General features: G+C 42.3%; 1 protein-coding gene across 5 annotated transcripts in view; it reads left to right on the top strand.

The window, feature by feature from the left end:
- Positions 1 to 14,697, top strand: part of ITPR1 (inositol 1,4,5-trisphosphate receptor type 1) — a 346,510-nt gene that overhangs the window by 219,919 nt on the left and 111,894 nt on the right. For all 5 annotated transcript variants that reach the window (XM_038772880.1, XM_038772879.1, XM_038772878.1 and 2 more), the window contains one exon: positions 5,819 to 6,009. In XM_038772880.1, the coding sequence (XP_038628808.1) occupies positions 5,819 to 6,009 (191 nt within the window). The remainder of the gene's footprint in view (positions 1 to 5,818; positions 6,010 to 14,697) is intronic.

The raw sequence follows: 14,697 nt of genomic DNA, 5'->3' as shown, positions 1-14,697 counted from the left end.
GCCCATAGTCTATTCACTAGGCCATGCTGCTTCTACTCATAAGGTGAAGCCGATTTACTACCTGTAATTTTTTCAGATGAGGAAACTGAAGCACCGCATGCCTATGAATGGCCCGGACTCTGATACTTGTAAAGAACAACACCGTGATTAGAATTTGGCCCTAAACACAGGCTTTTCCAAGTATTTCCCATTCTGCGCCCCCCCCCGCCCCCCCAACCCCACAGATGTCTCTAGTTTCTCCTAGTTACTCCCTTAAGAGTAAGTTAGTCATCTCTTGGAAGCTGCATGTTTTCCCCACTAGGCTACCAGTAAGTTAGCTACTGCCTCAGGCCACTAAATAATTTCAGGCTACTTGTGATCTGAAATCATTAATGCAGAATTCAAAAGCCCCTTACTTTAGGGGTGTGTCTTGAGCTCTGGGAGAATCCAGCTCATTATTAAATATAACATTTGTGGAGCCTCATCCAGTTGACATAAGCCTTTCAACATCCCTAGTTAATAGTGTTCCATTTAATAGCAAACTTCAGTTTATAATGGACATTGAACTGCAGGTGACTTTTACTGCTAAGAATTTCCATCCAAAGCTCTTTTTGTCAGACTCCTGAATCACTCCTTATTCCTTTTGTTTCCTTTTTTAAAAATGTTGACATTTTTTCCCAGAGATTGTTTCTGGTATACATTAAAGAACCACTTTTCAGAATCACCAAAGTGCTGGGAACTTGCAAGTATATTGATTACCCCTGAAGTCATTTGCCAAGCTGCACTTGGCAAACTCTACCGACAGCCAAAGAACTCTGCCTATGTTCCTGAATTTTGCTATGTAGACAGTACATTGTGCATTGACGCAAGGAGTGACAGAGATCATCATCATCATCATCAATCGTATTTATTGAGTGCTTACTGTGTGCAGAGCACTGTACTAAACGCTTGGGAAGTACAAGTTGGCAACATATAGAGACAGTCCCTACCCAACAGTGGGCTCACAGTCTAAAAGGGGGAGACAGAGAACAAAACCAAATCAAACAGAACCAACAAACAAAACAATCAAACAAAAAACAAACCAAACAAAACCAAAAAACAAATCAGATGGAAACCTGAATCAAGAAAGTCTTTGAGAGAATGGCATTGTGGCTCTAACATGGCACCATTCTTCAGACTAAGCTGAAGGTTTGCAGAGCAATTGGTGTGTCCAGTCTCTGTGGATTTGAGACCTGGACTTATCACAGGCTTCAAATTCTGCTCCTGGAGCAGTTCCATGAATGCCACCTACAAGCCACACTCAACATCAAATGGCAAGACAGTATCACAAACAAGATCCTGAAAGTCGGTCAGATCACTGTCTCACAAGCCTGTAACTTTGGCATATCCTTGACTCATCTTTCTCATTCAACCCACATATTCAATCTGTCACCAAATCCTGTTGGGGCTACTTTCAAAAAGTATCTAAAATCTGCCCTTTCCTCTCCATCCAAACTGCTACCACATTGATCCAAGCACTTATCCTATCCCGCCTTCATAACTGCATCTGCCTCCTCGCTGAACTCCTCTTCATCCACTCACTCTCTATCTCCTTCCACTCTGCTTTCAAACATGCCCATGTGTCCCTTCTCCTAATGAAGAACCTCTATTGACCCTTCTTCACCATCCAGCACTTAGAACAGCGCTTGGCACATAGTAAGTGATTAACAAATACCATCATTATTATCTATTGCCTCATCTCCTTCCTACCGTTCCAGTCCATATTCCTTGAGCTGGCTGTTTATACCCGCTGCCTCCATTTATAATAATAATTGTGATATATGTTAAGTACATGCTATGTGCTAAGCACTGGGATAGATAGTCAGATCAGACACAATCCAAAGGGGATGGACAATAGGTATTTTAATCCCCATTTTACAAATTAGGAAACTGAGTCACAGAGAATTGACTTACCCAAGGTCACGCAGCAGGCAAATGGTAGAGGTAGGATTAGAACCCAGGTCCTCTGATGTCCACGTTTGTGCTCCTTCCACTAGGCCACACTGCTTCTCTCTCCTCAAACTCCTTACTAGAGCCTATACAATCTGGCCTTTTCCACTTTATCCCACTAAAACTGAGCTCTCCAGAATCACCTTCTCTGCAATCTCACATCTCCTCCTCCCTTAAGGATATTTCTACATGAATGTCCTAGAGGCACCACAATTTCAGTGTGTTAAACTGAACTTCTTATCTTCTCAAATTCTCACCTCCTCCTAAGTTGCCCATCAATTTAGACAATATCACCATCCTCCTGGTCTTTCAAGCCCCAAAACTTGTGAATATTATTTATACTTTTCCCTCTTTTAACCCCCATGTTCAGTCAGTCACCAAATCCTTTAGGTTCTTCAGTCAATCAGTGATATCTATTGAGTGCTTAATGTTTGCAGACCACTCTACTGAACACTTAGGAGAGCTTAATAGAGTTGATAGACTTGGTCCCTGCCCTCGAGGAACTTGCAATCTAGTAGGGGAGACAGGCATTAAAACAAATTACTTGCAGAAGCAACAGAGTATAAGGATATATGCACAAGTGCTGTAAGGATGGGGTGAGTGTCAGAGTGCTTAGAGGGTTTGGACTTAAGTTCATAGGTGACTTGAGAGGGAGAATAGGGTAGGGACATGAGAGGTTAGTCAGGGAAGGCTTCTTGGAGGAGATATGATTTTCATAGGGCTTTGAAGGTAATAATAATGATAATGATGGCATTTATTAAGCGATTACTATGTGCAAAGCACTGTTCTAAGCACTAGGAAGGTTACAGGGTGATCAGGCTGTCCCACAGGGGGCTCACAGTCAATCCCCATTTTACAGATGAGGGAACTGAAGCACAGAGAAGTTAAGTGACTTGCCCAAAGTCACACAGCTGACAATTGGCAGAGCTGGGATTTGAACCCATGACTACTGACTCCATAGCCCGTGCTCTTTCCACTGAGCCACGCTGCTTCTCCATGGTCTCTGCCCATTATGAGTTTACAGTTTAGAGGGGGAGATAGACACTTTGATACTCACCCCCCATCCCCACAGAACTTATATACATATCCTTGTACTCTGTAATTTTCTTCACATATGTAATTTATTTTAACGTCTGTTTCCCCCACTGGATTGAACTCCTTGATCATGGATCGTGCTGACACTATTATATTAGTACAGCACTTTGCAGAAAGCAAGCACTCAAATACCACTGATTTATTGATTGATGAATCTCGCGACTCTTCAGAAACCTCCAATGGTTGCCCATTCCTCTCTGCATCAAGCTTAAATTCCTGGGCACTTTTGTGGTATTTAAGTGCTTATTATAGTAAGCACTGTGGTAGATACAAGATAATCGGGTTGGACACAGCTTCTGCCCCCACAAAGGGCTCACATACAGTCTTAATCCCCATTTTACATATGAGGTAACTGAGGCACAGAGAAGTTAAGTGGCTCACCCAATGCTATACAGAAGACAAGTGGTGGAGCAGGGATTAGACCATTGGATTCAAGGCCCTCCATCAGCTGTCTCTCATTACATCCCAGTTCACATGACTCACTCTTCTCAAGCCAACCTACCCACAGTGCCCCGTTCTCATCTTAATCGCTACCAGTCTCCTGCTTGCTTCTTCCCGGAACTCTCTCCCCCTTCGCATCTGGAAGGCAGGCCACTGATCTCCCCATTTTCAAAGCTTTTCTGAAATCACATCTCCACCAGGAGGCCCTCCCTGATTAGTCTCTCATCACCTCACCCTATTTCTCCCTCTACTGCCACCTAAGCAGTTGGGAATTCACCCCTGCCCTCTGCATGAATGAATTCATGAATGCATGAATTCCACTGAGCAGCATGGCTCAGTGGAAAGAGCACGGGCTTTGGAGTCAGAGTTCATGGGTTTGAATCCCGGCTCCACCAATTTTCAGCTGTGTGACTTTGGGCAAGTCACTTAACTTCTCTGGGCTTCAGTTACCTCATCTGTAAAATGGGGATGAAGACTGTGAGCCCCCCGTGGGACAACCTGATCACCTTGTAACCTTCCCAGGGCTTAGAACAGTGCTTTGCACATAGTAAGCGCTTAATAAATGCCATCATTATTACTATTATTATCTCCTGTTGCACTTATGTATATATCTTCAGTCTCTGGATCTACCTGTAATTTCTTGTAGTGTTCATCTCCCCTGATAGGTGATAAACGCCTTGGGAGCTGGGATTGTGTCTATTAACAGAAGTAGTAAAAGGGCTAAGTACAGTGCTCTGCACAAAGTAGCGCTCAAAAAATACTATTGATTGGCAGCTGCTCTTTGGTGGGCTGAAGTATGAGGGACCAGAAAAAAAGGAAGACAGTAGCATCAGTTGGAAGACATAGTAAAGCAAAACCCAGGTGATGTGGCATTGACTTGGACAGCTAGGAAGCAGACCAACCTAGCATACAATAATTGGAAGTTGAGTCTGAATCTTAGAGCAAGATACCAAGAGGCTGAAATCGAAATGTTGCCAGGCACCAGGGATAACAAATGCAAAAACAAAAAAAATATGGTATTTGTTAAGAGCTTGCTATGGGCCGGGCACTTCTCTAAGCTCTGGGGTGGATACAAAGCAAATCAAAGCAAGTCCCTGTCCCACGTGGGGCTCACAGTCTCAATCCCCATTTTCCAGATGAAGGAACCAAGGCCCAGAGAAGTGAAGTGAGTCACCCAAGGTCACACAGCAGTCAAATGGCAGAGCCGGGGTTAGAACCCATGACTTTCTGACACCCAGGCCCATGCTCTATCCACTACGCCATGTGGCTTCTCACAAAAGTACAGCAGTATGGGCCTTTACATGTGTGCAGTGTGGAAGGGCTTGTCAGCCATAGGTGTCTTATCAGCCACACTAGTACATGCTGATGAAAATGTCACCTGTAGGTTGTGTTACAATCAAACCCTGAAGAATGGTTGCCCCTATAAAGTTACATAGACCACCCCCGCTAGCCCGTCTTAGCAATAAGCCCATGCTTTCCTTTTCTCCCTGAGAAAATGTTTGAAAGTCTCCTAATTCTTGCATAATGTGCCCACTTATGTCATTAGGGGCATCAGTGTGAGCCCATTGTTGGGTAGGGACCGTCTCTGTATGTTGCCAACTTGTACTTCCCAAACGCTTAGTACAGTGCTCTGCACACAGTAAGTGCTCAATAAATACGATTAAATGAATGAATGAATCAGTGGCCCTGTCATTAGAAGCCCTCATTTTATAGCCGCTGTTCACGAATACTGGATGATTCTCTGCTATTCATTAGGTGATTGTTGTTCAACTCTTCTTTAAAATGCCTTCACATATACCGTAACTTTTAAAAGAAAAGCAGAGGAAGAGACTGGCAATACAGATGGGGAAGGGGAAGAGGTAGGTATTGGGGCTTGTTTGAGGAGAAAAGATAGAAAGAGGGCAGAAATTTACATATCCATTGAGTTTGGCTGGGAGGTAGAAAGCACAGATATACTTTGCCCATCAGTGTTCGTCTTTGGGGACCGAAGGTTTGATATGATGCATATCTAGTTTCAGTTTACCAATACTTGCTTTTTTACTGTAAATGGTCTCAAATCAATTCCTAATTATTCTCTGTGTCACAACTCAGTACATTTCTAATTGTAAGGGAGATTCTTGGATAGATGGATTTATGTGCTTTTCTGGAAGTGTTTGATTGACTAGACTGTGAGCCCACTGATGGATAGGGACCGTCTCTATATGTTGCCAACTTGTACTTCCCAAGCACTTAGTACAGTGCTCTGCACACAGTAAGCACTCAGAAAATACGATTGATTGATTGACTAGTCATTTGTCATGTCTCACCTTTCTAGGGGGAAGTTCTGGATCCAGTACGATGAGTCGAGGTGAAATGAGTTTGGCAGATGTCCAGTGCCATCTGGATAAGGAAGGTGCATCCAATCTGGTCATAGATCTTATCATGAATGCATCTAGTGATCGAGTTTTTCATGAAAGTATTTTGCTCGCTATTGCTCTCCTGGAAGGAGGCAATACCACCATTCAGGTAGGAAGAGAACTGGTTGTCCCCTGGTCATGACACGTAGTGATGTCTATAATCCATTTCCTACGTCAATCAGATAGTGATTATTAATGTGGCTTAAACTGAGAAGAGATCATTTTAAGCACGTATTGTGCTTATCCAATGTGTCAAATTGACTGATCCTGAAAGATGATTTCCATTTGTCTTGATCATTTTAGTAATGTTTCCAAATTTGCTCTGAAAGGATGTTATCTGAAAATAGAGGATATGCTGATATGCAGAGGAATTGTTTCCTAAAAGAGAGTTCAAGCTCTTTATAAAATGAGCTTCTCCAAGATGACCATGATGATGAGGATGACTGTAAAGAGCGCTATGTGTGTGCACATGCACATACATTCACACACTATTCGAAGATTTAATTTTTATTTTACATCCAGAATAACCTAATTTGCTGGTGATTTTACCTGAACTCTTTCAGCTGCCTTTTGATGTCTTTTATATTTTTTTATTTGTCCCTAATGAATGAGTCAACTGAGACCTCTTGAACAATCTGTCCCTTTGGTGCAATAGAATGTGGACACAAATGTTTCTTCTTGTTGGAAAGTTGCACTATTTTGTTCTCTCGTGTGTACCTTATTAATAGTCTTTGATTATCATAGACCGTATGTTGCCTGATGAACTACACATGCTATGCAGCATCAGGGTGTACGGTGTTTAGGTGGCCTGGACTGGTGCATTTCTGAAAATACCTGTAAAGTACAAAGTATATCATAAGTAATGTGATGTGCGATCTCTTTGTGAGGGCACTGTATAATGATTTGAAATGGTTTTCTTACTGATTTCATTTTATGCAACCTTTGAGTTTATTTTCTGTCTGACCCAAATCATTCAGGTAATTGATAATTGTGTGGAATGTAGGAAGTTGTTTTCTCCAGTTCATTCCCTTTGGGTTATGTGAATGACAGTTTAATGTTTTGACCCACTTCTCACTCATGTATTCACTGTGACTCCACATGAGAGGTCTAGTGCTTATTTCCATAACACTTCTGATGCCCCCTGGGGCATATATGGCAAATACCCATTCTGGCGCACACAACTGGTACACTTTGGACTAGTTTAACCCCAGCTGCATTCGGAATCTGGAATTCTGTTTCCCCTATCCGTGGGCAGGGATAGTGTCGACCAACTCCATTGTCCTCTCCCAAGCACTTAGTACAGTGCTGTGCACCCAGTAAGCGCTCAGTGTCATTGATTTATTGATTGGAAGATATTTTCATCAGCAAATGGGTTGATAGGAAGTTAAAATCGGGAGTTAAAGACGTGTAATCAGATGGGAAGATATTTACATCAGCAAATGGGTTGATAGGGAGTTAAAGATTTGTAATGAAATGTGTGGTTCTGGTGATAAGGCAAATGATGGACTTTTACGGTTAAGGGCTTTGACTGCAGCAGGTAGCCAGTGTCTGAGAGTTAATGGTGGACTCATTGCCCCATTATCTCTTTCCACTTTCACTGAAACAGGGAGAGAAAGTACTCTGTGCCCCTCCAGGCTTTCATGGACTTAAAGGTATCTCTTCACAGTTTCTAAGGACAGGTGGTAGAAAAGTGGGTAGTGCAAAATGATCCCATAACTCTTCACTCCCTATAAATAGCACCCTCCTTTCTCTCATACAGTATTACTTATAATGGGCATTTATGTTTAAAGAGCACCTTTCCTCTCAGGAGTAGGAGAAATGTTACACACTTGAAAATTGCTTCATAGGCATTAATCATTCCAGCTGCCGTATGAGGAGGAGAGTGTTTGAGCTCTTATGAGTCGAGTGGTTATATTCCCCCTTATTGTTTCTTCTTGGAGTAGTGAAAATGTGCATAGGTGATTCCATTATCATAATCAGTATTTTCTGAGCGCCTTTTGAGTGCGGAGAAGGCATCTGAGGTAGGAAAAAAAGTCTTTGGTGCTATAGAATGAAAGAGTGATGCTTCCTGATGAGGAATAATGTGGGCATTTTATGCATCCTGGATGTGCTTGTGGGCCACCGACATCACAGAAGATACTAGAATTGGAAAGAACTCTGAGGGATCATCTGTCCCAGCCCCCACCTACAGGCAGATGAATGACTAAACAAAACCTTTGCAAAAGTTATCTTTCAGGTTGGAGGTGTAGTATTGGGTGCCCAAGGCTCAGAGAGTAGAGTGATCAATCAGTCGTATTAATTGAGCACTTAATGTGTGCAGAGCACTGTACTAAGCACTTGGGAGAGTGCTCTATAACAACATGTTCCCTGCCTGAGTGGGAACAACATAATTTGTCTACCTCTTTACTAAAAGGTCAACTTCATTCTGACAGGCCAGTCCCTATTTTTTTTTACTTATTCTATGACTCATTAAAACCTTCATATTTCTCATCGCAAAGATTAGGTCAGCTGCTACTAAGATTCTTTCCCACAGTGTGATTGAAGACCACTGGATTACTGAAACTGTAGGGTATCCAAATGGAGCAGAGGCTTTCAATTAAAGGTACAAGGACCCATGGGGGGAATGCTAATAATGATGATAATGGCATTTAAGTGCTTACTGTGTGCCAAGCACTGTACTAAGCACTGGGGTGGATACAAGATAATCAGGTCCTCCGTGAGGCTCACAGTCTAAGTAGGAGGTAGAACAGGTATTGAATCCTCATTTTGCAGATGAGGAAACTGAGGCACAGAGACGTTAAGTGACATGCCCAAGGTCATACAGCAGATAAGTGATGGAGCCGGGGACTAGAAGCCAGGTCTTCTGACTCCCAGGCCAGTCTTCTTTCCACAAGGCATGCTACTTCAAAGGATTGTAGGAGGTAAAGCCCTGGCAAGGGTAGTAGCAATATATTTTGACTTTTTCCCTGACATCTCTAGGGAGACTAGCAAGAGGTAAAGTGGCAGCTGGAGTAGATGAGAAGAGAAATTGCTGTTGCCACCAGTGGTAGTCCTTCTGCCAGGAGTTTAGCAAGAAGCCCCTCAGCAGTTCTGGAAACCTGAACTCTGGGAATTGGTGGTGGTGATTTTAGCAGCCAATTTTCTTCTTACCTGCCCCAACTGCTTCTGCTTTAACAAGTTCCCTCTCTATGTGTAGGACAGTTTGGGGGCAAGGAAGGGGGTGGCTGGAAATGGCCGGTTGAATGCTGGGGTGGGGTGTTGGGATTGGAAGCCAGGGACTCTTTAAGTGAAACCCTGAGGACATGGGATACAATTTTTTTATTATGAAAACTCCTGAAATAGAGGATTTGAAAAACCTGAAATCTCATGCCCTGTTCTGTGATTCTCATAATAATAATGATAATATTTTTGGTATTTAAGCTCTTACTATGTGCCAAGCACTGTTCTAAGCACTAAGCACTATTCTCAGCCGTCGGAGTTCAGAACTTAGATCTAGAGATCTGTAGACTGATTCAAAATCTGAAATATCCGGAGGCTGAAGTTCGAACAGTTCTCCAACCTGGTGGGAGACAAGTGATTAGTCATTTCCTTTCTGCATTATCATGCTTTCAGGCTGTAATGGTTCCCTAAACAAATGAAAGTTGGTTACACCTATGTGACACCTAGGTAGTTGGGAAAGTTGTAGGGATACAACTGTCAGTCATTCCCCTTATTGAACAAAGAGGCAGGTTTTGCTGTCAATTGACCTTAAGTTCTTTAAGAAATGTGATCTGACCATTTTTGACCACTGGATCAAGCTTAAAATGCTCTTCCCTTTTATTTAAAAAAAATCACCCCTTCTCCCCCCACTCCTTCAGAAAAAAGAAATCCTTTTAGTTTCCGTTTGATGTCTTGTGGCAAGTGGGAAATTGTAAAATAAGCATTTGCTTATGAATTAATTTTTGGCTTACAGAGGATTTAGCAAACCTCATGGCACTTTCACATCCGTCCTGTACATCCTTGCCAATTTCTGTTATGTTCTTTCCTTTTAAGATGATGCTTCCAGCAAGCCGGAATAGCTCCCGCTTTTTTTCTGTACCTCCTCCCCTACCCTAATTCCCCTACTCACACTTTTCCCTCCTGTAGGATCTATGCAGAATGAGCCCTTAGCAAACCAACCTTTTTAGTGAATCTAAAGGCAGTAGCTCTATGGGCTGTGCTTACATGGCCATAGAAAAGCCATGCATCAATTGAAGGGGGTGGATTTTTCTTAGTTCTGACTAATTATTTCTGGTTGCAGAAGTACAATGAGTTTTTTATGTGCCAAGTGGCTCACTGCTGCCTACAGCTAGTACTGTACAGAATACTGGGCTGCAGACACACCCAGTAACCAACTCTTTCCCTCACGTACGCAGTTACGGATGGAAAATATGAAAAAATTTTGTCAGCTGACCTGCAAGTGAAATCTCCTGCTAGGATTCCAACTTCTTTTGGGAGATTCCTGGTTTAAGGCTCTCTCCCTCCTGGCCCCTCTTCCTGTCTCTCCCCTCCCCGTCTCCCTAAGCCCCCCAACCCCCGGTCATTTTTTTAAGATGTCTTCTAACTGTATATAAATTAGCTGTAATATGTTTTGTTTTCCAGAGAAAGGAGATAGAAACCTCATTAGCCTGGAAAAGTTGACAAGGGAAGTGCAGACAGTAATGAACATGAAGGTTTAGGCCTATGAGTGAGGATTGATTTTTTACTTTGCTAAGAGAAACAAGGCTTGTATGGAGTAAACCTTCAAGAAATGTAGCAGCCACATAAGAGAGGGAAATGATTGGTGAACAGGCACGTTACACAAAGAGGTGGTTTTTTGGCAGGGAAGTTAGAAGTGAGTCATTCCTAAGTGGTGTTTTCTAACCTCAGGTTTCTTCCATGTGGGAAATGAATTCAGCCAACAATGAAGTAAGAGGTCCATTTTCTCACTGTCATGCTGGGATTTATGTGCGCAGCTCCCATTAAAGTAAATGGGAGTTTCCTGGGCAACTCCCAAGTGTATTAAACGGGAGACTAGATCCATATGTTCAAGCAATGATGTCGGGAATAGTGTTGCTGATACAACTTAGTTTCAGTAGAGATTTAAGAGTCAACTCTTTAGTGCTCCACCTCCTTTTGTAGTTAGTGTTGAAAGTGTTCTGGTTTAATGAACGTGATTTCTAATGAAGGAAATTTCAGATTAAGAGATGTCTTTAATAAAATACCTTGAAGATTTGGCTAGCAAAAAATTCAGATTTTAAAAATTAAGCAATAGGCTTCTGGGCTTTGGGGTTTTTATTCCAAAGGAACTTCTCCTCATTTGACATACGTAAGGAAATTCATGGGAAAACATTCTACTTGATTTTATTAATCCTCAGTACTATTTTATAATTCCACTTAGAGGGTTTCTTTGCTGAGTGGGTTTCATGGCTGTATTTTCTGATGGCATAGAAGAATTACAGATGAATCAGAAAACAGGCAATATCGCTTTGTAATTGTAATGTGAACTGTGGATTGATTAATGGTGATGCAAGTACTAAAAAATTCCCTTACCTCTTAATGTGAGGAAATGTTGCAAGGAATGCAAATTACGATGAATGTGTTTTTATCATTTTTTAGCTATTATGTTTGCCCGTCCATATTTTTAAATAAAATACATCCTGAATAGATTCATTCATTCAATCGTATTTATTGAGTGCTTACTGTGTACAGAGCACTATACTAAGTGCTTGGGAAGTACAAGTTGGCAACATATAGAGACGGTCCCTATACAACAACGGGCTCGCAGTTTAGAAAATTAGATTAGAGTAGATGATTTGGGTATTTTAGTTTGTGGGCATTTAGGGGGGACGCTGATAATTTTGGAGAGACACGTGGAGCCTGTATCACTTAGCACTGAAAAAATACTATTCTCTTCTGAAAGGGAGCTTGGTAGTGAAAGTAAAATAAGTCAGATCAAGACCTAGACCAGTGCCAGAAATCTGAGAAGAAAGGAGAACATGAATCTCAAAACCATAATGGAACACTGACATCTAAACATTAAGGAGAAAACAATCCTTAGATCCCCTCAACAAAGAGCCTAGATATTTCTCAATTTATGGAATGTGATCAGAGGCTAGTGAAGAAAACTACTCCACTTTGACTTATGTGTGAGTTTCAAATTGTGGCAGCGTTTCTAATTTGTCCTCTTTTGAAGTTAAAATTTCCCCAGTGTGACTCACATATTAGTATCTTGAAGGAATAGTCACAGCAATCATATGCGGGCTTTCACCAAGGCCCAAGGATGGAATGATGGGAGATGACAAGAAATATTTCATAGTAACTTAACAGCCCGGTTGGAGTCCTGCCTAGACTGAGATTCTTGGGCCTGGTCCAAATGGCTGTGAAAACTAGCCTGAACTGGTCTAATCCAAGCCCAAAAGTGTGGGAGAAGGATCCAGGCATGGTACCTCCTCTTGATTTGACCAGGCCTAGCAGCCCAAAACTGACATGTGAAAGCACAAATCAAGGGAGAGTTAATAACTGGTATTTTTTAAGGACCAAAGCCCTTGGGGTAGCAAGATAATCAGGTTGGAAACAGTGTCCATCCCACATGGAGCGTATAGTTTAACGGGGGAGGGAGAACAGGAATTCAATCCTCATTTTACAGATGTGAAAACTGAAGCACTTAACTGAGGTTAAATGATTTGCCCAAGGTCACGCAGCAGGCAGGCAGCAGAGCTGAGATTAGAATCCAGGTAGTTAGTGTGTGTGTGTGTGTGTGTGTGTAGTGTGGAGGTGGCGGGGGTGGGCATCCAGGGCATCCCAAGGAACCCATTTTTCCCCAGCCATGAGATGGACCAAAGCACAAGTATACTTCTCCTTTTGTCTACTCTTCTTTTGTGACCTTAAAACCCTCAAAAATATGATTGATTGATTGATTCCCAAATCATTGTGATGATAGCGCTATTAATCAGTTTTGACATCCAAGTCGCTTTCCATTCCACTGGATTCAATAAATGGCAAAGTCTCCAATAGTTTATTTGGCAGATTTATGCTACACTCAGTGACAATATATGAAGCAGATGAGGGTGCAGTAGCAAGTGCTGCTAGGGCAGCCACTGACAGTACTCAGATATACCAGAAATCCCTCAGCAAGCACTTTCTCCTCTACAGAATGGACAGGGGAGTGAAAATCAGACGGTCTGGGATGAGACCGGATTAATTGGAACCTTTTCTGCCGTTAAGGATGCATAGCGATTCTATTCCATTGCCACAGGCTGCACTGTTAACCCCGGCCAGCAACCTCAATATGTAGGTTATTGGGCAGAGCGATAATGAGTGATGATGATTTAGTGCCGTTCATCACCTCTACTGGAAAAACAAATCATATGCTTGTCTAATTGCCAGTGGAATACTCCCTCCCCTAAACAAAAGTCTGAGATCAGTAGGCAGTCCGGGATCTTGATCAGTTTGTCACTGAAGAAGTTGCCACTTGGGCACCTTGGACAGCCCAATGTAGCAATACATGCCTCACCTTAATGGGGAAGGGGGTAGAAGAACCACCTAAAAGTTCCCTGCTTCACACCAAACCAGGGACAATTAATCCGTCAAAATCAGGGGCAATTAATCCGTCAGTCAATCACCAGAAGGACTGCAGGATTTCACTTGCAACGGTGACCCCGATAGAGCACGATTCTCAATAGTATGTATAAAAGACAGATTGAATTGTGAGCCCCTTATGGGATAGGGATCATGTTCAACCTGATTATCTTATATCTACCCCAGTGCTTAGTAAAGTGCCTGATGCATAGTAAGCGTGTAATAAATACCTTAACTATTATCTGTAGTGTCATTATTAGGATGCATCATGTTCAGGAATGAGGTGGCCTTTTAGAGAAAAGACTTCAGGTTGAGGCAGAATCAAAAACAGGACTGGGCACTTGAAATAGCTAAGTCATCAGATCAACATAGTCACCTGTTAGTCTTTTCAGCCAGCCTGGCGGTATCGTACTCTCCCAAGCACTTAGTACAATGCTCTGCACACAGTAAGTGCTCCAAAAATGCCATAGTTGATGATGGATAAGATCTTGTTATGTTCTTCAGACATGAAGGATACACCTGGGAAGGGCACTGTACTATACAGCATAGCACTTATGCCCATATCCATAATTTATTTCGATGTCTGCCTTCCCCTCTAGACCACAAGCTTCTTGTGGACAGGGAATGGGTCTGCCAACTCTGTTGCATTGTACTCTCCCAAGCCGGAAGGACAGTGCTCTGCACACAGTAAGCACTCAGTAAATACCATGGATTGAGTAGGAGAATATAATGGAGAGAGTAAGCATGGACCCTACCATCAAGGGGTTTGCAATCTAGGGGAATTAATGTCCCCACCACCACAAAAATGTCCACAGTCAGTTGCTAGCATTCAGTATATCTAATTTGGAAGGATGAATGGATGAGTCATTCCTGTTGGGAGTTACAGCAGTGGTTCCCGAGTGTTAAGGATTTTAGATCCCAGACTTTCGAACTGTCAAGCCCCATCTCTGGCTTCTTCAGTGCGGATTACAAATCAACCTCCAGTTATTATTTACCTTTGTATTTTAATTCATTTATTTAGGCCTCGACCCTATGCTGTTTCTATTGCCCTGGAAAGCAGGGATTCTCTTAGATGTAAAAGCCTTTCAAGATACACATGGTTTTGTCTTCAAAATATTGAATTTTGCTGTTGTATGTATGGATATATTAGTGCTTCCCTCTAGCCCCCTTCTGATCTGATTAAATTAAGACAAAAGTATTCAGTCCATCAGTTGTACTT

This window comes from Tachyglossus aculeatus, chromosome X1 (genome assembly GCF_015852505.1).
Source record: "Tachyglossus aculeatus isolate mTacAcu1 chromosome X1, mTacAcu1.pri, whole genome shotgun sequence".
NCBI classification, from domain to species: Eukaryota; Metazoa; Chordata; class Mammalia; order Monotremata; family Tachyglossidae; genus Tachyglossus; species Tachyglossus aculeatus.
Note: the sequence above shows the minus strand (reverse complement) of the source record. Positions and strands in the feature narration are given on the sequence as shown.